This window comes from Typopeltis vanoorti, chromosome 17, assembly GCF_054136105.1.
Source record: "Typopeltis vanoorti isolate ZY-2024b chromosome 17, IOZ_Tvanoo_1.0, whole genome shotgun sequence".
Lineage (NCBI taxonomy): Eukaryota > Metazoa > Arthropoda > Arachnida > Uropygi > Thelyphonidae > Typopeltis > Typopeltis vanoorti.
The window spans coordinates 65,209,462-65,235,243 of record NC_143565.1 but is presented as its reverse complement, the minus strand read 5'-3'; the positions used below and the strand labels follow the sequence as shown (position 1 = coordinate 65,235,243).

Below are 25,782 nucleotides of genomic sequence, written 5' to 3'. Positions count from 1 at the left end.
TCTATGTTGGCCTCTACCTTTTTCCGATTGAACTATCCTGGTATGATCTCTCCTATAATCTGTTACCCCTAAGTTCTTTTGGCATTAAACTGTGCTTACACGATCTTATCTTTTCATTCTTGAATTAATAACACACTTTAGAATCATCTATACCATGGCTGTGAAACTTGCCACGTGGACATCGACTTCTTTACAGATTTCCCTTTCTCGTAATTGTCACTGGATGATGAAACACTTAGACAATACCTTCTTTCCTTTGGCTAAATGGCATTCCCCGTTTCTTACCATAGGAAATATAGAATCGAAATCCCGCTCACTTTTGTTTCCTTGTTGTGACGATGGAGATTGACTCCAATCCTGCCACTCAAGAAAACCACGTGAAACCTATACGAAGGAGCTCGTGAAGAAACTATCCGGAAAAAGGCCTCGTTTGGGGGGGGTCTAACCCTTTTATACCTTGACCCCTAACGGCACCTTCTTTAATTTCTTTTCTCTGCCCCTTACTTGATTCGACTTCACCGACCAATTAGGGTGGCGTTTTTCTGCCAAACATCCTTTGGTCGGCGAGCCCGTGACTCACACGTGACGACGTCTCAATTCGGGAATTGACTCTGAGTGATAGTCTATTGTTTTTCTTTTGCTAGCCTCTAAATTAATCCCCCTTCCAAATTTTCTAAGAATTTGCTTAACATTTTAATCTCTAGCCTCTCACATATAATTCCTTATGACTAATCTTTTCTGTTTTACTTAGTTAATTTTTTTTTTATCACAACTGTAATTTATTCCTTCTTTTATTAGATAGTTCAACAAACACCTTTTTTTTATATATATATTTTACTTGGATGCAAGAATATTTTTCTTTCTTTTAAACAATTCATCTATTAGCTTTTATACAGGAGTTTTATTTTATTTTTATTTTCATGTTACACCATGATAACTGGAAATTCCACATAGTGAAGGTATCAGGGTGTAACAACACCCTCTACTGAGCATATGGACGGGTGTGGAAGATGCCTGGTAACATCTCTTACAAGAGTGCGTAGCCGTATGAAATTTTGCAAGATATAGTCATGCCACAGGTACCTTTAAAGATTAAAAAATTCTAGTATCATTTTAGTAAGCTTCATTTTAATTTTTAAATGAATTCTGAAGCTGGATATAAGGTAGTCTGTTACCAGTGGGTGTAAAGCAATTTTCAAATGTTGTATAAACTGATATAACTTTACTACTTATTGAAGTTCAGGGAGTACATCATTTCTAATTAATGTTAACTCTGAAAACAATATCTCCTCAGACAAGTCTGTAATGACTTTCACATGGTGCTGTAGCTTTCTTCTATTCTTTGTTGTGTGCAGAGATGCTCACTGCATGACTTGCTCACTGTGACATGCCATAACGAATGAAGCATATTTACACATGCACACACACACATATATGTTCCTCAAGACAGATGTTAACTTTTTATGTGAGTCCTATCCACAAAAGATTGTAAACCTATAGTACATTAGTATCTGTTTTTATGCTCTCCTGGATATGTCAAAGTGCAGATTCTGTCAGAGAGATAGATGAAATTAAAGAGGAGCAGGTGCTTGTTCTGTAGTTTTATAGTCAGATTGTAGATAGATTTTCGCCATCTTCCCCATATGTTTCTGCAAGATTATAGAAAAGTAGAGAATGATGAACACCAGTTTATTAGAACAGAACAGAACACCCAGAAGTAGCTATGGAAACAGCATGTGACAGAAATCGATGATTTGCAAGATTAAGCAGTCAGAGTAGGTCTGAAAGCCAAAGATAATGAGTTTTCCAGAAGACCCTTTCTGGACAACATTGCTTGTGCTGAAGGTTTTACAGATGTAAAATCTTGATGTAGAGTTTTAATACATATAAGGAAATGCTTGAGTGAACTAAATGTTAATGGATGCAGTGTTATTAGATTTTAGTTGTCACTCAGACAGAAATCTGAAGAAGTTGAAAGAAAAGCAGATAATCCAACTGGAAAAGTTTATGCAATATAGATAGAACAAATTACAGCTTAATCATTATATCAGAGCAGTGACTATGGTCTTAATAATTGGATTAATATCTGATTCAGGAGTGAATGGACAAAGATTCAATGCTTTGTTAATAGATCTTGGTAATCTGTTTGCATTTTATAGTCAAATTACTTCTCAGTGGAAACAGGAAATGGGTACAGTGTTATTAGATTTCACCACTTTTTTGTTATTTTTTTTATTTAATTTATTTCGTATGATGATACAATGGCCATGAGCCTCAAATCCCCCCCCCCCTATTTTTATCCGGGCTCAGGACCAGCATAGTTGACGAATCAGGCCTATGGCTGGCAGGGACCATTTCTTAAGTATTCCTGACTGTAATCTGTATGTGTTCACGAGGCAGGTTTGCTGTTCTGGGGGACACAAAAAAAAAAAAAAAAAACAAGTTTCCAGGTGAAAAAACCTTCTACTTCTGTATGAGACTGACTAACTCACATTTCATTGAAAGAAACCAGATAAAGGTCCCTCACATCATGGATGGGAATCGAACCCAGGTCTTTCCAACCTCAGTCTGTAGTAACTGAGCTATGGAGGCTCAGGTTAAGAGCCTCCTCAGGTTAAGATATTCGTCATTAATATCATATTGCATAAAGTACGAATATGGCAGAGTAAATAAAGCCTAAGAAAATGAAGATGACCAGTGGTGTGCCACAGTGCTCTGCCTGGTTGCTTCTTTCAATTTGTATTTATTTATTTTTGATGTGAATCCCACTTACACAAAGTTCTAAACCTGTGGCATCTTAATTCTAAGGTATTAGAGGTTTCTCTCATACTATAGGTTACACCCCCCCCCCCAGGTCAGCAGGAAAATAACCCAGAGAAGACCAAGATATAGGTGGATTGATATGGTAAAAAATGCCTTAGACAATAGGAATATAAGATCTGATAATGTGTCTTGACAAGTAACAGACTGATTTGGAGGAAAATTGTAGATAGAAAGTTAGTAATGATGGAAATTTTTCATGTAGTACTATCATATCCTGCACACCCATTGAGGGGTATGTGGCAGGAATTTGATGATGATGATGATGATGATCTGAGGGAATGTAGACTGCAGAGTTTGGTGGATAGAAGAAGGAGAGGTGTTATGATCGAGAGTTTAAACTGTAGAGAGGCAGTTACAGGGTGGACACTGGGGAGTTCTCTCACTGGTGGAGCAGTGGGAAAGAGCAATGACAACGGACCATCTCTGGAAAGTACGAAAGGAAGCTATGAGCGGGGGGGGGGGGGGGGGTTGAAGAGTGGATTTTTTGCATGGAGGGTGGTGGAATCGTGGAATGCATTGCCTAACAGAGTGGTGAGAGTAAGAACGGTCAATGAGTTCAAGGAGTGGTATGATACTTTGTTTTTCCTAGGAAGGACCTCTCGTGATGAGTCTCTTGAGTCCATGGAGGCCTGAATAATAATAACAATAAAAATAATAATAGTTCCTTGTATAAAGTATTAAACAGACCTCATATGGATTATATGATTTGCATACAATTTGGTCACCTGGTGTTAATGCAGATAAGAATCTATTAGAAAGGGTGCAGAGAAGATGACTAAGTGGATATCTGGTCTTTAGAATTAGAGTATGAAGATAGATTGAGAAATGCAATTTTCAGAACCTCGTGAATAGGAGGAGATGGAGCTTTGATTGTTACTGTGTCAACATGGAAGAAACATTTTTCACAGAATGGGAGTCAGGGTAGAATAAGAGGCCATCATGGAAACTGTACATATAAGAAGGGTGGAGCAAGGGAATAAGTAGCAGGTCCTTTGCATGGCGAGTGGAATGCATTACCTCAGAGTGTGGTGAAATGTGGGTGTATTTAATGATTTTAAATCACAGTTTGATTTGCTTTGTGCATGTGAGAATATCTACCTCCATTGATGGCAGTTTTAAGTAGAGTGCTACAGGTTTCAGAATGGAAAAGTGGAAAATGTTACTTGTTTCTGCATATGCTCACATTGAAGATTCTAGTACAGAAGAATTAAAAGAATTCTTTAAGTCATTAGCTAGGGCAGCTAACTTAAATGAAAAACCAGTTATTTGAGGAGACTCAAATAGAATATTGGAAAATAAATCACATCCCTACAGATATATTCTTGGAAAATGCAGAAGAAAAAAACCAAGGCTAATGATGGTAAGTATGTTGTTAGATGTCTGTTCAAATCATGGGGTTATTGTCAAATAGCAATATTTTCATACTGTTCTATCATACATCATCATCATCAAATTCCTGCCATGTACCCTCAAGGGGTGTACAGTATATGATAGTACTACATGAAAAATTTACATCATTACTAATTCCCTATCTACAATTTTCCTCCAAATCAGTCTGTTGCTTGTCAAGACTCATACATTATCAGATCTTATATTTCTATCTTCTAAGGCACTTTGTATCGTATCAATCCAGCTATATCTTGGTCTTCCTCTGGGTCGTTTTCCTGCCAACCTGGCAGAGAACTTGTTTTGCTAATTTTTCATCGCCCATTCTATTTAAGTAACCATACCACCTGAGATTAGCTCTGCTAACGAACTTGACATTGTCAGCATTCCTGGATGCTGACAATGTCAAGTTCTTTCCTAATATCCTCGTTTTTAATATGATATTGCCATTGATGCCATCTGTTCATGCCTCTAATCTTTCTGCGGACTCTCATATCTGTAGTCTCTAGTCTTTGGTTAAGTGTTTTACTTCTGACCCAGCTGTCAGATCCGTAAGTTCTATCATACAGGAGCTTTAAATAGGTGAATGCCACGTATTTAAAGCTTTTACATATCTGAAAAGATTGGTAGCATTCTGAAGAAGTATTATCTCATTCCCACATTTTCCTATCAACAAAATTTCTCATCTATTGCCATCTACAAAAGACAAACTCTCACCTCTATCGTTAACTGCCATTTACTAGATACTTTGTGAATGTAATCTAACATACTTTGGGCAGACAGACCATTCTGTGGAAAAAAGAATTAATGAACATCAATATTATATTGAATACATGAACCCTCAAAAGTCTGGTCTGGCACAACATGGTATTGACATTAAACACAGTATCCAGTGTTTAAACCTACTTCTATGGAGAAGACAAGCTTCATATATGAACATCTTTTCCAAGAAAGTTGCGAAGCCCTTTTACATCAGTCAAATCTGAATCAGAATGATTGCCCCCCCCCCCACCACCACCAAAAAAAAAAAAAAAAATTGGGGAGATTCTTATCTTACGTAACTATCAAAAATAGTTTTAATAATATTAATTTCTAGCATACGGCAACAGTTTTAATTGGTAAACCACTGATTGCTGTATGTACCTTGTATTCCCGTTCCTTTCATTTGCTTGTGTCTACACACTGATGATGTACTGTTATTTGCAGTATGAAATATATGTACTTTCATTTCATTAAAGTTAATTACTGTGGTTATCATGTAATTTATTGTTTACTAGCATTTTTGCATGATATTTCTTGTACAAATGATGAAGCAGCCTGAAATATTTGCAGGACACAATACTATTTGGTAGAGAAAATCAAACATACATATAATTCTTGAACTCTGAAAATAGACAATTTTTGTTGCTTAAATCGCATGAAGTAGAAGCAGTGACATATTAACTTAGCCACTAGGTGGAGAAGGAGAGCCTCTGTTCATCGAGTTTGCTGTGAAGGGATAAGTTTAAATTTTAAAACTGTGTTACAATAGTAATAATTAATTATTTAAATATTGTTGTGTGATAACTCTGAAAAAGGAATAGACAAATATATAATACAGTTTCTGATAAAATATTACTCTAAGACAAATGCAATAATTAAAAAAGACACACTCACAACAGAACCCATAGAGATCCAAAAAGGAGCAATGCAAAGATGCCCATTATCCCCATACCTATTCAACATATATCTAGATGAAGTTGTAAAGAAGGCATTAGACAATGAGCCTGGAATCAATGTGAATGGTTTAAACATAAATAATATCAAATATGCGGATGATCTCATCCTTATTGCAAGAACCCCAAATGAATTACAAAGGTTGATAAACAAGCTAAATGAAACCTCTTAAACATATGACATGACAATAAATATACAAAAGAAAAAAATGATGAGAATAGGGAGGAACAGAACTACCTGTCTCAGCCACCCTAAACAGAGAACAAATAGAACAAATAGACAACTTCATATACCTTGGATCAAAACTAACAGAAACAATAGATGAACTCAAAACAATCAAACACAGAATAGCGATAGGATGGACCACCATGGGAATATTACAGAAAATCTGGAAAACAAACAAGATATCTAAGCAAGCCAAAATCAAATTATATGAAGCAATAATTATACCAACCGTTATCTATGGAGCAGAAGCGTGGACAGTTAAAAAAAGAAAGGAGAAAAAACTGCTGGCATTTGAAATGAAATGCTTAAGAAAAATAAACAGAACAAGTTGGATAGAAAAGAAAACAAACATCACAGTCAGACAAGAACTATTGTATAAAAAGACAATAATAGAAAAAATTAGAAAACAACAACTGAGATGGTTTGGACACACTGTACGCATGGACGCAGACAGACTTCCTAACGTCCTAATCAATACTTTTCCAACTGAAAAAAGAAGACCTGGAAGACCAAGAATTACCTGGCTGAAATTAATAAAGAACATCTCGGGATGCAGAACATTTTTAAAACAGCAAGGAATAGAAGGACTGGAAGATCCTGCTCAAGAGAAGACTCAACCCGTCTTAGATGGAAGAGAAGAAGAAGAAGATAGCTTTGATCAGTAGGGTGCTCAGTGTAGAAGGATAAAAGTTCTGTATTTATTAAATTTCTTTGTGTTTCTTGTATTAATCACTGAGCATGAGTAAAACGATGGCAAAATATAGATCAGCACAAAAGACAAATGTGAGTAGAATGGATTTTTCAAAAATGGTGAGATACTGTGAAGGGTGCATACATCCTTGGGGAGAGATTGAAGATGTTTATATGGAGAAGATTAATAGAAGAGATGACGGAGAGAGTTTGGGGTTGCAAGAAGTGTAGCATGTTTATGGATTATGAGATATCATTTAATGTGGGCAGTAGCAGGCAAAAGATCATGGATGTAGCTATGGGAGTAAGTGGAGTTGACAGTATGGCTGTTTTCTTGAATGGCAATGATAAGACAGTGGATGTAGTGAGCGGCAGTGAGTTAGCAATGGTGATTGGTAAGACAGTGTGCTGAGCAATAAGAAAGCAGATGTGCATGGAAGTGAAAATGCAATTGGCAGTGAGAAAGGAGTTGAAGAAATGAAAATGGAGTTGGTAAAGATGAGGCAAGAGATTGAACATATGAGAAATGAACTGAGGAGAATTATGGATTTGCATTGGCATGAGGAAGAATGGGACAAAAGATTTCAAAGAAATATCAGACGATATGAGGATTCAATGATTAGAAAGTGGGGTGAGTGAAAACGTGCACAAGTTTTGTTTTCTAGGAAGTAGAATGTGCAGGATAATTGAAGCACTGGACAAAAGGATTATGCGAGCAAAAGAATTGGCAATGGTATTTGTCAAAAATGATTTGACTGTGTTGGATTCTAATTATGTAGAAAATAGAATAAATGTTGTTTGATTCAGAATCCAACATGACTTTCCGTCACAAGAACTATATTTGTAAATATTATTTGATGTAAATAACATAAATTGTAATTGATATCATATAACTACCTTAATTATGTCAAATATTTAATTGCTTAATCAAAGAAATGTTTTAATGGTAAATAGAGTCTGTATTAAATATTATTAAGCTGTTTTATTTATTATTTTGTCAATATTGTAAGAACTTATATTTGTAATTTAACTACGCATTTATTGGAATGCAAATATTCTATTTATTCTTTTCATGAAAGTTAACGTTATGTAATAACTGAATGTAGTTATATAACCTAATGTAACATTCGCGAGAATGTTTACGTCTATCGGTTGTCATAGAGACGCGTGGAAATAAACGAGCGCGTGTGAAGGGAGCGTTTGTAGAGGAGAAGAGAAAATAGATACGTAGTAGTAAGCAGGGAGTCGGAACGGAAATTTGGAACTATAAGGTAGCAAGGAAGTAAACTAAAGAAGTAGAAGTAATTAAAAGATTCCTAAGGATAGGAGTATAGTAGATATTTTTTTTTATAAGTGAATCTTATAGTTGGCTGAAAGCAAAATCAGTCGTAGTAATAAAAGGAAATTATTGCCGTAATCGGATAATTAGAGAACTGGACATTCAACGAAGAATTCTGAATAAATCCAGTCAGTCTACAATTACAACTTATTTCTATACTACCAAAAAAGGAATTGTACGGAGTTAAACTAGTTGATGAATGAAAAATAAGAATAATTAATGTACTTTATAGTTGTTATGTGGAGTTTTTGAAGCGCGATTAGTAATGTTTTAGTTATTTAGTGTCTCGCAAGTGTGATAAATACAATTTGAAAGTGTGCTCACAAAATATTGGAAGTACTGAAGATTATTTCTGGTAAGGACAGTCATATTAGTTTATTTCAGTGTATGAAGATTTAAGTATTAGTTCCGTCGTGCTGTTTCTAACATTAACTGTAGCATACCATCGAGGCTGAGATTTGGTTAGTGCCTGTTAAGAGTCAATCGTAGAGTGTAGCTGAGAGATACATGGAAACTGAATAAATAAGAAATTCTATTGTAATAATTTGAGTAAAGAAACTTTGTGATTCTGAAACTGTGAATTTGTTTGAGAAAGTTTGAAAGATTGGATTAATATGAATGACTTGACTTGATATGCTAACATGACTGGTTTGTCATATTTAGAAGTGGAATTTATGTAATTGTTATATAACCATATATTAAATATTTTGTTTGTTAATTTAAATATTGTGTTTGCCTGAATTTCTTTTTATTGCACCGTTCACAAAAATTCGGATCTAGTGGGAATCCCAGAAGGAAAGAAAATAAATACCATCGGCCTGAGTGAGTGAAAAGACTGCTAACTAATTCTGAATTAATCCTACTAATTCATATAGACTTATCTAAGGATAGAGTGGCGCAGTATAATAGAAATTTCTCTACCCTTAGATCAGTGATTAATTTGCAATTAGTTTTCCTTTATTTTATGAAAGTGACTTTTAGCAAGATGGCGGATTCGAACGTCAAGAGAACACGTCACGACAACTGGTAACAAGGATGACTGTCAGGAGGCTGTTAAGGAGAGTAAAAGATAACAGTGTGGTAGGTAAGGTAGTCAGCGTGTTGTCCAGGTATGATAGTAATGACTTGAGGAGGCAAGCAAAGATTGTGAATGCTATGCTAGTAGAGTTGTGTGGGAAGAAAGGAGTTCATATTATGAATGTGTGGGATGAATTTGAAGGATTGATAGAGCTGTGTGAAAGGGATGTACTATATTCAAATGGATTTGGTGTGAGTCGGATGAAGAAACTGTTGCTGCAAGAGATAATGACTGAAGTGAATGAAAGACTTTATGAAGCGAGAGGTATTTGTGGAAGAGCATGAGAGTAAGGTAGAAGACTTTGCAAATGGAGAGGTGATTGGCATGAGTGAAGAGAATGAGACAGAAGTAACACAAGACAGACAGGGAAACGGGGGGAGAATAAGAAAACAATGCATGAAAAGTATGATTATGGTTCCCAGAGTAGATGTGTGAGAGTGCAAGAAGGATTACGATATTCAAGGATATGGGGGTGACATTTAGGTCTTTAGAGGGGGTGTAATATCAGTGATGAGAGACAGGAATGGATTGGGGGGGGGGGGTCATCGAGAAGTGGGGGATCAGTGGGAGTAATTTTAGAAACAGAAATTAGTTAGTGTGTGTGTTGACAAATGCTGGAAGTATTCAAAACAAGGGGATTGAAATTGTAACATAGCTTTTAACATTTGCTCAAAAACTATTGATATAAATGAGATATGGTTGAAGGAGGACGACATTTTGATAAGAATAGGGATGGAGAGATATGTATTCTTTCATGGAGACAGACAAGGCAAAAGGGAAGGAGGATAAGGAAGAGTGATATTGAAGATTGCAGTGAAGTTGTACCCATCTAGGGTGTAGATGCAAGGAGCAAATAGTAAATGGTGGTTTTGAAGCAGTATGGTGTTAAGTGGAGGCAGACAGGATGAAATGTTTAGTAGGTTGTTGCTATAGACTGGTAATGTGGAAGGCAGGGTGAAGGAAATGTTTAAGCAAATTGGTCTGGCTAATAAGAAAAGGGTGATCATTATAAGCGATTTCAATTAAAAAAATAGACTGGAATAGCATCTGGAAACAAAGAGAGTGAATTTCTTGAGATTTTGAGGGACAGCTACCTTAAGCACTATACAACAAAGGCTACACACTGAATCGAGTGTCTTGGATTTGATTATCTCGCATTGTAAATGAGTGTCACATCTTCCTCCAGTTGATGCAAATGACCATGGAATGATCACTTTTGTGATGGCTAGCCAATTCATTACTTTTCTGAGAAAGGGTTATATGTGGAACTATAAGGTAGATGATCATGACAAACTCAGGAGGCAGCTTGTAGTGATATCATGGAATGAGGAATTGGAGGAAGGAAATGAATGCTGTTTGGTCTCTGTTCAGGAAGTATCTGGCAGAAGCAATGACTGAGTGCATTCCAAAGATCAGGAGACTATATAAGGAAGGTGTAAAATGGATGACGGAAGAAAAAGGCATTGTGGAGGTGGCACAAGATGAGTGGCAATAATCAGTTACATAAGGATTATTAAGAACAAACAAGGAAGATGACTTGCTTGGTAAGGGTAGAGAAAGCGCAGTATGAGCAGCAGTTAGCAAATGAGGCTAAAAGAAACCCTAGGGAACTTTTTTTGATATGTGGCCAGCACAAGGAAGAATGATTATGGGAGGAGGATGTTGGTCAGTGATAATGAGAGAATGATAAACACTGAAGAGGATGTAGTAGAGGTGTTTAATGAGCAGTTCATTAAAGTATTCCATCCTTATGATTACAATATAATGTAGAACTAGAGAGCAGTGGGAATACAGGAGAAACCACCGATGGTGAGTGAGCACAAGGTATCTGAAGAACTGAGTAAACTTAATGTAAACAAAATCATGGGACATGATGGCATGTCCCATGACTTTGTTTACATTAAGTTTACATTTGTTTACATTACACTGCATGCCTTGAGGGAATGTTCTGGGATAATAACAGATTTAACCTATCTTTTTAACATGAGTCTTAGGTTGGCCCAAGTTCCAAAAATGGAGTGGAAAGAGGGCTTCAAATTATAGGCCAATTAGCTTGTTTGGAGTTATGGTCAAGGTGTTAGAGAAGCTAGTGGGGGCAAGTATTCAGAACAGCAGCAAAATTCTCTTTAATGGACAGCATGGGTTTGCTAAAGGAAGATAGTGTTTTAGCAGTTTGTTTACTTATTATGACAAAGGTGACGAATGTGTTGAACACGGGGGATACATATACATATATTAGTATAATTAGATTTTGCAAAGATTTTCGATAGATTGTCATATGAGAAACTGGTACTTAAATTGGAACAGATAGGGTTGGACAGCAAATTAATGCATTGGATTGGAGATTGGCAAGGAGCTAACACTGACATCTCCAATTTTGATGTCAGGTTAAATACCACTTTCCTTCATAATGCAATGCATATAGATAATGAATAACAGAGGTGATAATATACATCCTTGTCTGACACCAGATTTAACATTAAACCATCTCCTTGTACTTCCTTCAATTCTAACTGCTGACTTACAACTCAAATAAAGACTAAGTATTGCTTGATATAATGCCCCATTGATACCATACAACTGTAGCATTTTGAATAGCTTCTCTCTTGGCTCCTTGTCATATGCCTTTTCCAAATCGACAAAACCTAAATACAGATCTTTGTTATATTCCCATGATTTCTTGACTATATGTCGTAAAGTGAAGATCTGATCCTGACAGCCTCTATTTGGCCTGAATCCAGCTTGTTCTTCACTAAGATTTTCTTCGACAATTCTTCTCAACCGTTTCTCAAGTATACTTCCATAATTCTTACCATGAACACTCAGTAGAGAAATAACTCTGTCATTCTCACATTTAGTTTTATTTCCATTTTTATATATGGGGGATGATGAGATGGCGGCACATTTGAGCCATCTCTCTTCACTGTGTACCACTTAATTAGTGATAGCCTTGGGCCATCTATCTCTGATTGGTACCAGTGGAGACTGAACTGCCCACTCAGTCTCCAAAATTTAGACAGGGCTAAATGGCCTCTCCTACTCCCGTATACAGGAATAAAAAGGCGTTAGCTGATTTTTTTTTTCATTTTTCTTTTTATATATATGGATACTATTAGAGCTCTACTCCAATCATCAGGAATTCTTCTCTCTGGCCATGCTTTCTGAACTATGCAGTGCAGCCACTGTAAGACTTTTATACCACTATACTTCAGCATTTTGTGGTCGAATATCATCTACTCCTGCTGCCTTTTCACATTTCAAGCCTTTGATGGCTTTTCTACTGATTGTATGCCTGTTGAGTGTCTTTTACCACTGTGCTATCACTGCTTGTTTCATTCAGCAATTTTTCGAAGTAATTACTTCATGCTTCAAGAATATCTTTTTCTCCAGTTTTCATGTCAGCTTTAACATCTCTAACTCATTTTAGAAAACACTTTCCTCCATTTCTAAGCTTCTTCAACAACCTCCAAAATATTTTGCACATTCTTGATATTTATTTTTTTATGTTCTTGCCAAAGTCCTCCCATGACTTTTGTTTAGCTAGTTTTACACACTGTTTAGCTTTCTTACATTCGTCTCTGTATTCTCTAAGAGCACAAGCTGACTTATTTGCCAGGAACTTTTGATATGATTTCTTCTTTTCTTTCACTGCCGCTTTAACTTCCTGTGTCCACCATGGAGTTCTGATTTTTCTATCCTTGCAGAAAACCTCACCACATGCCTCTCTGCTTGAATCGATCAGGGTTTTCTTCAAGGCTTGCCACTGAATCTCCAAGGTTTGGTTCCTGTTCTCAAACACTTCCATTTTTAATTCAATAATCTTTGTGTATTTTAGTCTACAGTTCACATCTGAGAGCTGCTCAACTTTTATTCGCTTCAAAACTTTCTTACATGTTCTTCTTTTCAATATGAAATTCAATTTTAGCCTGCTCAAGACTAAATAGTGATCACTTCCAATTTCAAATCCTCTGTACACTCTGGTGTCTTGCACCAGGGAGAAAACATCACGATCAGCATTAACCTAGTCCATGAGACTTTTCTTATTCCTTGCCTCTTCTCTCCATTTTAATTTCTGCACATTTTTATGTTGGAACATGGTGTTAGTAATAACCAGTCCATGTCCTGAGCAGAAATCCAACAGGTATTTGCCATTATTATTAGCTTTGCTGTTTTCTCAAAATTTTTCCAAAATATTTTTGTATGTCTGACAATCATTTCCTACTCTGCTATTTAGATCCCCAACAAGGACCAACTTTTCCTTTTTCATTATGTCAGTAGCTTTCTCTAGAGCCTCAAAAAATTCCTCCACTTCTACCTTAGTACTTCTGTGGGACCATAGGCACAGATAAGTCTCATTGTCCAGTTCCCCATTCTGATATTTGCCCACATCACTCTACTTGACACTGCCTGCCATTCAAGAAGATTAGCCTCGTATTTAGTGTTTGATACTATGGCTACTCCTTCTTTTCCTTGATTGTCATTGCCTGAATATAACATTTTGTATTTATTGCTCAGAAAGATGTCACCAGTTTTTGTCTTTTTTGTTTCAGTCACCCCTATTATGTCGATCTGGTACTTATCTAATTCCTAGCTCCATTTCTTTGCCATTCAGGCTTCTTATGTTGATAGTACTGATCTTTAACTCTGGTGGTGTTGAGTGGGGTGTGTTTACAGATTTGTTCTTCCAGTAGCTGATTTTTCGATATTCATCCTGCTTCCCTGGCAAAAACAACGGGGCCTTGTTTAACCGGCCGACGCCCCAGCCAGCATGAAATTTTGTCTTATTGTACCATCATTTTGAATTTTGGTTTAAGCCAATAGGAATACAATTTGGTCAGCTAAATCCCAAATTACCAGCCCATCCTCGTTTGTTCAGTATCCAGGTAGATACCCAACAGGGTGCACCACGAGAAGGTGAGGATTGGACATTAGGTCAGAAACCCTGGTCGGTTCTCTGCATTCCTTTAAAGGCTATGGAGGTCTCCTCTCAGTTATACAGCTTTGACCCCATCTTCCATTAAATTGTAAAAAAAAAAAGAATTTTCTTTTGGCTGGTTTTGTGGTTCAGGAGTTTGATTGTTGTCATCAGTTGCTTCTTTTTGTGTCTTGGGTGAGGGAGGTTTAAAAAACCATCCAACGTTGAGTGAATCTGTCATTTCCTTAATACCCTTCTAAAGTGATTAATGACATTGTCATTGAAGATATTGGTGGCTTTAGAACAACACCTTGATTTGGATACCACTTGTTAACCAATTCTTTGCAATTCGCCCCAGTGCTGCAATATTTTTTTTATGTCACTTGTTGGAATTACCCCCCCTTTTGTTGTTGTCTTCTTCGTTCTCGAAAGAGATTTGCTTTTCCTCCTCATTCTTTCTTTTTCCTGCTCTCTTCTTAACTCCTGTAGCTCTTCATTGGTCAGTTCAACGTTGTGCTCCTCTACGTCTGCTTCATCAACTTCCAAATGCATGGTCTTGCCCAGGGAGACAACTGTATCTACAATGTCGATTTCACTTTCATGTCCTTCCAGCGCAGTTCTTCAGACACAGTCGGGCCATAACTTTTTCCAGGCTGATTTTAGAGTTCTCACAGAAACATCTTCCCATGCCTGACTAATAAGACGCAAACAATGAAGAATATTGAAGTGATTCTTCCAGAATTCCCGAAGGGTTAATTCTGTGTCGGTGGTAACTTTGAAACATCTTTGGAAAAGAACTTTGGTATAAAGCTTTTCGATGTTGAAAATAATATATTGATCCATTGGTTGTAGGAGTGGTGTGGTATTAGGAGGTAAGAACTTAATTTTGATGAAATTAAACTCTTCATCCAAATCTTCTTCCAAATGTGGTGGATGTGCTGGAGCATTGTCCATTATAAGAAGACCCTTTTCTTGTAGATACAATTTCACTGTGGGAGCAAAGACCTCTGTCATCCACTCACAGAAGAATTGCCTGGTTACCCAGGCTCTGCTATTACTGTTTTTCATAACACTGAGTTTGTGTCTGTTAACTTTCCTATTTTTAAAGACTCGAGGATTTTCAGAGTGGTAAACGAAGAGGTTTTATCTTCAGGTCACCAGTGACATTACCACAAAAAAGCAAAGTTAGTCGGTGTTTCATTGGCTTGTGTCCTGGCAATGCCATTTCCTCCTCAGTGATGAACGTTCTCTTAGGCATTTTCTTCCAGAAAATGCCCAGTTTCATCGCAGTTGGAAACTTGTCTTAACCTTCTGACTCCATCAGTTTCTGAAATTCCTTCACGAACCTTTCAGCGGCTTCTTCATGTCTAACAACACTATGGATACTGGTTCTATTCTTGAATTCCTCAAACAATCCTTTGCTACTTTAAACTCTTTGCCGATGTCTTTGCTACTGTTAGCAGATGGCAAGTTCTGTGAAAGATCTTTGTAAATAGTTTGAGCTTGTAAACAGATCATGTTTTGAGATACACTATCTCCTTTCAATTGCATGTCATTAATCCAGACGAGTAGTAACGTTTCAATTTCTTCCATAACTTTATTTCTTCAAGATGAATACGACAGATACTCCTTTGGTCACATCAAGTTCCTTATGAAAATCTGCTTGCTTCGCAATTGTAGCTATGGTGGATTTGGACAAGTCATGCTGCTTGCACAGATCACTTTGCCTGACTCCTTTCTCATATTTTTCCACAATCTCTTTCTTAATTTCTATTGTGATTTTCTTCCCTTCTTTGTTTTCTTGGCCCCATGTTGAAAATAATACGTTGATCAGTGAAATGACACTTATCTGGTAGATTATTCAGAAAATAAACGTGAAGCTACAATAAAACATGTCACTTATGAAAAGAAATACATACAGTACACATAATAAATACAAACCTAAAAAAATCTTCACGGAGTGTATTGTTTGTTTACACAACTATCGAAATAGATACACAAAAAAGCAAATACGTGCAGCATTCGTCGTATTTCAGATAAATACGATGTAGTAACAACAATTATTACACTAGAGACGGTTCAGCATGAACTCAGCTAAATATATAAAAAGTTTTAATAAAAAGTATAATGTAAAACAGGCTTTATTTATTTGAAAAGAAAAGCATCATGGTTCATATCTCAAGTCTAGGTTCGTATCTAGAGGTCAAAATGGGATATGATAAAAAGTTCGGATCTCGAAAAGTTCGTATGTCGAGCAATTCGTAAGTCAAGGTACTACTGTACTGTTAAAATGACATGAATAAAAAGGAGAGAAAGTGTTTATAGGGCGAAAAGACCATTTCTGTATGGCCATCATCAGAAAAGTGGAGGATTAGTTTATTTCTCTATGGCTTTTAGATGAGTTTAATAATTTAAATTGACTAGTCAACACAACCTTGTAGTTAGAATATTTGAATCTATGTTTCAGAGCTTTATGTGTATTACATATATAAGAGAATTTCAAAATGTTGTTCTGGGAGAATATTTATCTCCTGGGTTGGCAGCTGATTTTTCCATAGAGCTGACAAATTCTATTAGCTGCTGAGGGTAAGCACAATTTAAGAACATCCATTTCAAGTAAACCATTTCTCTGTTTAAATCTTCAAGAACTGATATATATTTGTATGCATTAATAAACTGTGTGCATGCAAATTATTTTTTATGTTATAAGGATGGTATGTATAAATCGAAATGTATGTAGTGTTCCCATAAAACACTCGTCTGGAACATCCAGCGGTCCCCAAGGTCTCCGGATTTAAATCCAAATGAATCTCTCTCTGGGATGCCATAGAGAGAGAGAGAGACATCGGATCCATGTCCAAGGCACAGTTGTGGACAATGCTACAACAGGCATTTCTGGAATTACCTCCAGCAGCCGGTGGAGTCAATGCATGGGAGAGTACAGGCTGTTTTTCGCGCTAGAGAAAGTCCAACATCTATTAAGTAGATATCTGTAATGGTTTTTTTGGTATGTTGAGTGTACATAAAGCTTTGAAAAATAGATTCAGATATTGTTGAAAAAGATTTAAGCAAGAATATAATTTCTTGGCATCTTCAATGTTTAGATTCAAATATTATAACTGCAAGGTTTTTACTAGCCAGCAAAGGTTGGTCGATTGGTAGAGCCTCTACTACTAATGGCTCGCAAAAAGTTAAGCAAGTTTGAGCGAGGTTAGTAGGTGGACGGATTTCAATCGTTCAATGCTGTTGGCACACTCTCCGTTGATGAGTCTTTGGTTGTCACATAATAATAATATAATGTTTAAATTATTAACCCATCTAAAAGTTATAGAAAAACAAACAAACTAACTAATCCTCCATTTTGATGATAGCCATACTGAAATGGTTTATCACCCCGTAAATACGTTTGCTCCTTTTTATACATGTCATTTCAACAGTAGTTTACATTTATATTTTATTATGTTCTTGGATTTCCTAAGTCTTTAAAAATATATATCATTTTTACTTCATCTCACATTTTAATTTTGCTTTTAGAATTGTTTTTATATTCTGGTTATTTTAATTCCCATCTCAATATCAAGTTCTATTTCTGCTTTAACTTCATATTTTAACCCAATACTTCAAACATATCCCTATCCCAGAGTGAACAATTAAAATTAATGTCTGAAGATTTGCTGTTTCCACTAAGGTAGGTGGTTGATATCACTACAGCAATGAGAACAATGTCTTTTTTCTCCATTATTTTAATTTAAAGCAATTGTAACCAAAACCAGTTCATTACTGTAAATGATACGCACCCTGGCTTCTGAAGTTAGGTACCATCACAACACTTTTTTAGCCAATGCATAAAATAGATAAACTACTACATATTCTGCCACCCCTCCTACAATCAACACACGAGATCACACAAAACTATTCTCATCTTTTATATTCAAGGTACATCTAAAGTTCTCTGAAAATATTATCTCCACACCAATTTCAAACCATACACAACTAGCAACCTTCATCCATTTTCTTAACAAGTAGTGCTCTTGCATATCCTGGAGTATATAAAGTTCCTTGTACCTACAATTTGTACCTACTTTGGACAGACTAATAGATCTGTTAATATTCACTTGACAAAAATACAAACTACATCTGTGATCATCTGCAAGGCAAGTCAGGAATGGCAGACTATGCCCTGGACATTCCTTCACACAGGATTAAATGGAAGAAGGTAACTCTACTGCATAGAAGTCATTGTAAGTCAGAGACATTTTTAGAATCATCATCAGATGAAGTGATTGCTTCATAGCTGAAACAAGTACCTCTCTTATCTAAACAAATACAACTGCCTTAATTTGCCATATCTGAGAGAATGTCAAATTAAGATTACACTTAACCTGAATTTTTTCTATTAACATTTCATTCTCATCTCTCATTAAAAGATATCTTCTTAACACAGTTCTTTTTAGTTACATGTTGAATTATTTCCTCACTGAGGAATGCTTGTTGGAAATCCAGTGAAATGCTAGTAAGTTTAATAATTATTTTCCTCTAGTGTTGTATGAAGCATTGTTATTAATAACAACCAACACCAAAACCTATCTGTATCTATATGCTGCCATAATGGTCAGGAAAAGGGGAACTCTTGGATCTAATAATATTTTGTTCTATACTCAGTACAAATTTTGGCAGCCTGCTCAATTACATCAAAGCAACCACTCTTCTCCGTGTGATGTCTCACAATTTGAAAGGTTAAAGGCTGACTATTAGAAGAATTAAAGGTGAATTAGCCAGTGTCATATACATCTAGCAGTTTTTATTGTTATTTTCCTAATCCCATTGAGTCACAAGACTCATCATGGGAGGTCAGCACTAGTGAACACAGAGTCTATCAACCACTCCTTAAAATCATTGAGAGTCTGCACATTCACCACACTCTCGAGAAATGCATTTCGTGATCTACCACTCTCCATGCAAAAAACTTACTTCTTATTCCTTTTACTCACCACCTCCTTTAAGTGCTGCAGCTTTAAAATTGATATCAGCAATATAAAAAAAAAATAAAATGTGCAAATTCTGTTGCCACTGGATACACGACTCCTGTGCAAAAATGGATGAATCGCACACAAGATATTTATCGACATTAACCAGCCCTATTTCTGTTCGCTGTGCTACCCATCTGTAAAACAGCTCCTGAACTTAGGCAAATGAAATGAAAACCTCGAAGAGCACATCAGTGCTATGAATGAAACTCTTTCCTCCAAAATATGAGCACTAGAAACCAAGTTCAAATCAACTGATGATCAGCACCGCAACGAAAGTTCACCCTTCCTCGCGAATGAACTCTGTGAAATAATCGCATCAACGGTGCACGACTTGATGGAGGCCCAAAACAAAAAATTCAACAGTGTCATTTTGAACTTTCCTAAAGAAAATGAAAAGCACTGAAAGAAGACATCATCAAATTAGCAGAAGAATGCGACATCGATCCTGAAAATATCATCAGATGCTAATAAAGCGATTAACAAACAACAACTTTAAAGACACTTATCCACAATTGCACATACGTACTCAACCAGATTTATCATTTGCACAAAGAGAACAAGGACACCAGCTTCGAAGGCAACATGCAGAAAAATGTCAAAATGGTGACTACAGCTGGACCATCGACTACAGACAAGCTAAATTGGTGCAAAAACCAAGTGATGCCACAAGCAGCCACGATGGTGACTAGTGTGTAGGCATTGCATAGGAAATGTGCAAGACCCCTATGGTCAAACATGTGACTCACAAAACCCTACAAATCCACTTCACCAACATCCGTGACCTAAACTCCAAACTTAATAGTGTCCACTACAACCTGCATTCTACCAAACCTCACTGCAGAAACTCAAATCTCACCTCCCTCCAGCACTATTCATCTCAAACTCCCAAACTACACACTTTAACTCCTTTCGACCCAAAGATGGCGTCTGTGCATACATCTGCTGACATCCTTGCCAGAGAGCACCCGACCTAGAAACACCCAACTTTGACATTTTTTGGATGAAAATATCCCTACCCAATTCGGTCAAATTCATATGCTGTCTCTATGGCTCCCTAATGCAACCAACCGCTCTGAGCTCTTCAATTTCATCTCCTTAAAAATGGACTTTCTCCAGTCCCACTTTCCCAACAGCAAAATCATTCTCCTAGCAGATTTTCATGTCCACATCAACTGGCTCCTCTTCCAGTTGTACAGATCTTGCAGGTAGAGATGCTAAACATTTGCCATCACCAATGACCTTACACAACTAGTTCAGATGCCAACCAGAATACCCGATAACACAAACGACTCCCCAAACACCCTAGACCTCTTCCTGACCAATGACCTTCCAAATACACAGTGAATGTAGAGAGTCCACTAGGCAATTCTGACCAAAACCTAGCGCTCGTATCCTCCCCCATGCAACAACGCTTACACAGACACTACCATACAAGAGTAGTTTGGCATTATAACAGTGCCAAGTGGGACAGCCTCTGCAACTTCTATGCCTCGTTCCCATGGTTAGACTACTGCTTCCGAACTTCCAACCCAAACACATGCACCGAACTCATAACCAAAGTAATCCTCACTGGGATGGAATCATACATTCCCCACAGTAATCTGACCTGCTATTCCCTAACTAAACCCTGGTTTTCCAAAAGCCAAGGCTGTACAAATGAAAAACCAAACATACCATTACTGGTTCAAATCAAGCACCCCATCTTCCTTTAGAGCTTATACCCAAGCCTGAAATAAATGCAAAAAAAAAAAAAAAAAACCAATGCTTCCCAAACAGAGTTCAAAAGAGCAAAAAACAGGAAATTAACAGCCTGTCCAAATGGCAACTGAGCCTTTTGGTCCCTCAGCAAAGCAATTGTCCATGCAATTAGCCTAGTGGCTGTGTGCTTTGTAACCATATTCCTAGGGAAGGAGTATCCGGAGCTTAAGGATCTTCCTCAGCCATAGCCAAGTTAGTCGGTCTTGGGCATGGACAGCAGGATTTTTCCCCCACTTTATCTGGGGTTTTTCATCCTGAGCAGGCAAACTGGTCCCATGAACACACACGGATACAGTCAGGAATACTTAAGACAATCCATCCAGCCATAGGTCTGAACTGTCAGCTATGCCAGTCATGAGCCAGGATAAAAATAGGGTGGAATTGAGGTGGTGCCGTACCTCTCTGTAAAAAGGGCTCATGGCCGTTGAATCACCATATGAAATGAATGAATCAAAGCAATTAGTCATAACTTCTGCCCAACACTATTCCCACCTCTATCCTACCCAGGTGGCTCCATTGCATCATCACCTACAGAAAAGGCCAATCTCCTGACCTCACACTTTGCTTCCCAATGCACGTATAACTGACAATGGCAAATGTCCCACAACCATTCCAGATGCCCAACATACAATGCCCACTATATCCTTTTCCAAGAAAGAGATCAGCAAAATATTGTCCAAATTAGACACAAAAAAAGTCTCCCGGCCTGATGGCATCCCTCCAGTTGTCCTGAAGGTTTGAGCACCAAACCTGTCTCCTGTCCTATGTCGCTTATATATACTGTCTTACTTCACTGATATCTATCCTACAGCCTCAAAATTGGCCTATATTCAACCCATTCCCAAGAAGGGCGACAAGTCACTGCTGTCCAACTACCGCCCCATCTCGCTCACCTGTCCTGTTTAAAGTAATCGGAAAAACCATCAATTCCCAACTCCTACATTATCTCGAAGCTACCCATCTAATAAACAACTGCCAGTATGGATTCCGTTGCTGTCAATCAACAGGAAATCTGCTCACACATGTCACCCATCTCTGGACAAATGCCATGGAGAAGTTTGGTGAATCTCAAGCGGTTGGATTTGATATCTCCAAGGCATTTGACTGGGTCTGGCACAAGGGCTTACTAAGCAAACTACCATCATTCAGTCTGAGCCAGGATTTCTGTAGTTGGATTGCCAGCTTTCTGTCTGGATGCACAGTGTGTGCAATGGTGGATGGCTCCTTATCCTCTCACCGTTCAACTAATGTCAGGGGGTTCCTCAAGGTTCTGTCCTCTCACCAACCCTCTACCTACTATATATCAATGATCTACTTCAGCTTACCTCCAACCCAATACACAGTTTTGCAGACGACAGCACATCGCACTCCTTTCTTTTGATAAACTTTACTCCACACAACTCACCTCAACCTACAGAACAGCAAACCACCACTGCCCTTAATTCAGACCTCCAAGCCATCCTCCAATGGGGTTCAGATAACCTAGTCAATTCAATGCAAATAAAACCTAGTACTGTCTCATTTCTCATAAAAAAGAACCATTTTCTCCCAGTATTATTTTTGACAACACCCAAATTTCCAGACAATCTGAGATTTCTCTTCTTGGAATTACCCTGATATCAAGCCTCTCCTGGCATAAACACATAACAACAATTGCATCCTCAGCTTCTAGAAAATTAGAATTTCTCTTTCACTCAAGACGTTACTTCATCCCTGAACAGTTGTTAACCTTATACAAATCACAAATCTTCCCAACGATCAAATACTGCTCCCACATATGGATTGGGGTTCCCAAAAGCTCCCTCAAAATGCCCGACTCAATTCAGAGAAGAGCAATCAGACTCATTAATGACCCATCTCTTACCAACTCACTCCCCCCACTTTTGCACAGATGATCGATTTCTGCACTATGTGTTTTCTACAAATATTTCCATGGAAAATGTTCATCCGAAATAGCATCAATAATTCCCCACTTAGTACTAAGCTCGTTGGAACATGTGCAGTTTCTGCTCAAAATCCCTACACTTCATTCCATTCAAATCATGGTGACCAGATCTTAGAAATTCAGATGTGGTCTGATCACAGCTTTATACAATGGGGCCAGCAAACTTGTATCACTTGTGATCAATATTCTCCTCAACATTGCCCCAATGCTCTATGACGTCTTCACAACTTTTGTAATATGTCTTCAGAACTTGAAATCTCTATTCAAATCACCCAAGATTCCTTACTTCCTTCACTTCTCCCAATACAACTCTACCAAGTGAGTATGAAGTAACCCTTCTGTGGAGCCCACATTTTAAAACCTTACATTTAGTTGCATTAAAGTGCCATCCCCATGCCTTGGCCCACCCTTCCAGCTTATTCAAATCCTTTTGAAGAGCCAAAACATCAGTACTAGTATTAATAGCTTTCCCAAGCTTCATATCATCTGCAAACAACTAAACATCTCCCTGTAGTCCTGTGACAATATCATTAACATAAAGACTGAACAGCAATAGTCCCAGGACAGAACCCTGTGGAAATCCACTCATAACCTTCCTACTCTCTGATACTGCTCCCTGTTCTCATGTTCAAGGTTTCTCTGATATCTATCAGAGAGCCAATCACCAATTCAATCTACTAACCTGATATCCAAATCCATGTGATGCAACTTAAAAATCAACTTGTTATGTGGCAGCCTATCAAATGCCTTGGGAAAAAACTGCTCTTGTTACTCTACTGTAAAAGGTAACCAGATTATTAAACCAAGGGCACCCTTTAACAAATCCATGCTGGAGTGCATAAATAATATTACCCTCATCTTCCAAATTCCGTATATATGAGTTCTTACTAATTTCTCCAAAATCTTACCACTACAGAAGAAACACAAACAGGTCTATAGTTTGATACCTCCATTCTACTACCACCTTTATGCAATGGTACTATCTTACCCTCCTTCCACTCTCTAGGAATTTGTTCCATTGCAAGAATGTCATTAAACAGCTAAGTTAATGGCACAGTCAGTTCCACAGTACATTCCCTTACAACACGTGGTGAAATTCTATCTGTCCTCTTTTTGGAATGCATCCACTGCATTCACTTTTAACACTTCACCACTCAATTATTCTTCTAGAAATAAAAAGCCTATAGTACTAGGATGGAACACTTTAATAAAGTGATCATTAAATAGCTGAACTATGTCATTTGCTTTGGTCACCTATTTTTCTCTCAGAAATGTAAATTCCCTTCCTCTTCCCTAACAACACAGCAGATACCAGTGAGAGCATATATATATGAAAGTGAGAGACAGAGATTATGAATATAGGAATTAACTTTATCTTAGAAAAAAAATGGTTTAAAAAAGTCAAGCTACTTAGACTAGTAAGATATTTCATCTGATATATAAATGGAAGTGTGATGTATAAAGCTATGGCGCATGAACACACACACACACACACACACACACACACACACACACACACACACACACACACACACACACACACACACACACACACACACACACGACTGCAGTTTTAGTAAATCAGAATACAGTAATAATAGTAATATTTTTCTGCAGATTATTAAAATATTTTTTGGTTATTTCCATAGCACTATAATTAATCATTGAGCATAAACATTAAGGGAAAAGTAACAATATATCATAAAGGGATAGAATTAGAAATAATAGAATTGGAGAGGTGACTGCACTAGATGATCCGTGTGTTGTGTGGTGAAAGACTGTTCTTTGAATCTGCATCTGCACTCAGGAATCAACCTAATTTAAACAAATACGGTTGCATTAAACTTCCCAAAATTTGGGAAACATTAATTATCAGAGATCCCTCTTTACATCCTAGGCCACCTGCAAATGTCCATAGAGGGTGCACCACCTATATAGGACTTTAGTTTCACTCACTATTGTATTGTATTTGTGTGTGTGTTGTTACAAAAAGTTTTTTGTAATCCCTGAAGATGTCTCTGTGAGGGAGACGAAATATTGGAAGTATTAAAATTAGTTTTTAATCCTTTCTCAGTGCTGATAATATTCCATTAAACCTCCAAACATGCACTAGATGATATTATGAAGTACTATAAACCATGTAAATGTAGATGGGCTGGCAATATCAGTAGATCAACATATAAAACATGGACAAAATTAAGCACTAAGTGGATACCAAGAGAAACAAAAGGTTGCAAAAGAACAAGATGGAGAGATGCTCTACAAAGGTTTGACACAAGATGGTGGACATTGGCTAAAGACAGAAAGAAGTGAAAAAGTTTTAAAGAGGAGATCTATAGCCATCAGTTGATGGAAACAGGCTAAAGAAAAAAAAGAATCCCAAATCATCAAAATTAACATATTAACAGTGATGACAGCAAGTATAAGCAATGTATACAAATTATTCATGTAAAATAAAAAGCAATTAATTATATTAACTTACAATCTGCATTTTTGATTGACTGTTTCTTCTTGGAGGGTTTGGATATGACTTTAATTCGCTTACTATGAAATACACCAATATCTTCCCCATTACCATAGAACATCTTTACAGAAAGCATGAAATGCTTTCTTTTGTCTGAATCACTGATGTACAAGGTTTTAGCTGCACAGTAATTCTAAAGATAAGAAAGTGTTTTTAAAAAACTAAAACATGACATGATGCTTTTTTTTTTAATTAAAATAACACAATCTGTGTTAGAAGTAGACATATAAAAGTAAAACATCGCATCACATCACAACACAACACAACACATGGGGGGGGGGGGGTTAAAAATCATGGTTCATTTAAAATTTTTCCGAATGCATAATAAATCCATGACTTATATTGCAAATCAT

The 25,782-nt window shown here is 37.1% G+C and overlaps 1 protein-coding gene across 1 annotated transcript in view; it reads right to left on the bottom strand.

Annotated features, from left to right (window-relative positions):
• Positions 1-25,782, bottom strand: part of LOC150097449 (recombining binding protein suppressor of hairless-like) — a 419,037-nt gene that overhangs the window by 157,261 nt on the left and 235,994 nt on the right. The window contains exon 8 of the mRNA XM_090407702.1: positions 25,388-25,562. Coding sequence (XP_090263828.1) covers positions 25,388-25,562 — 175 coding nt within the window. The remainder of the gene's footprint in view (positions 1-25,387; positions 25,563-25,782) is intronic.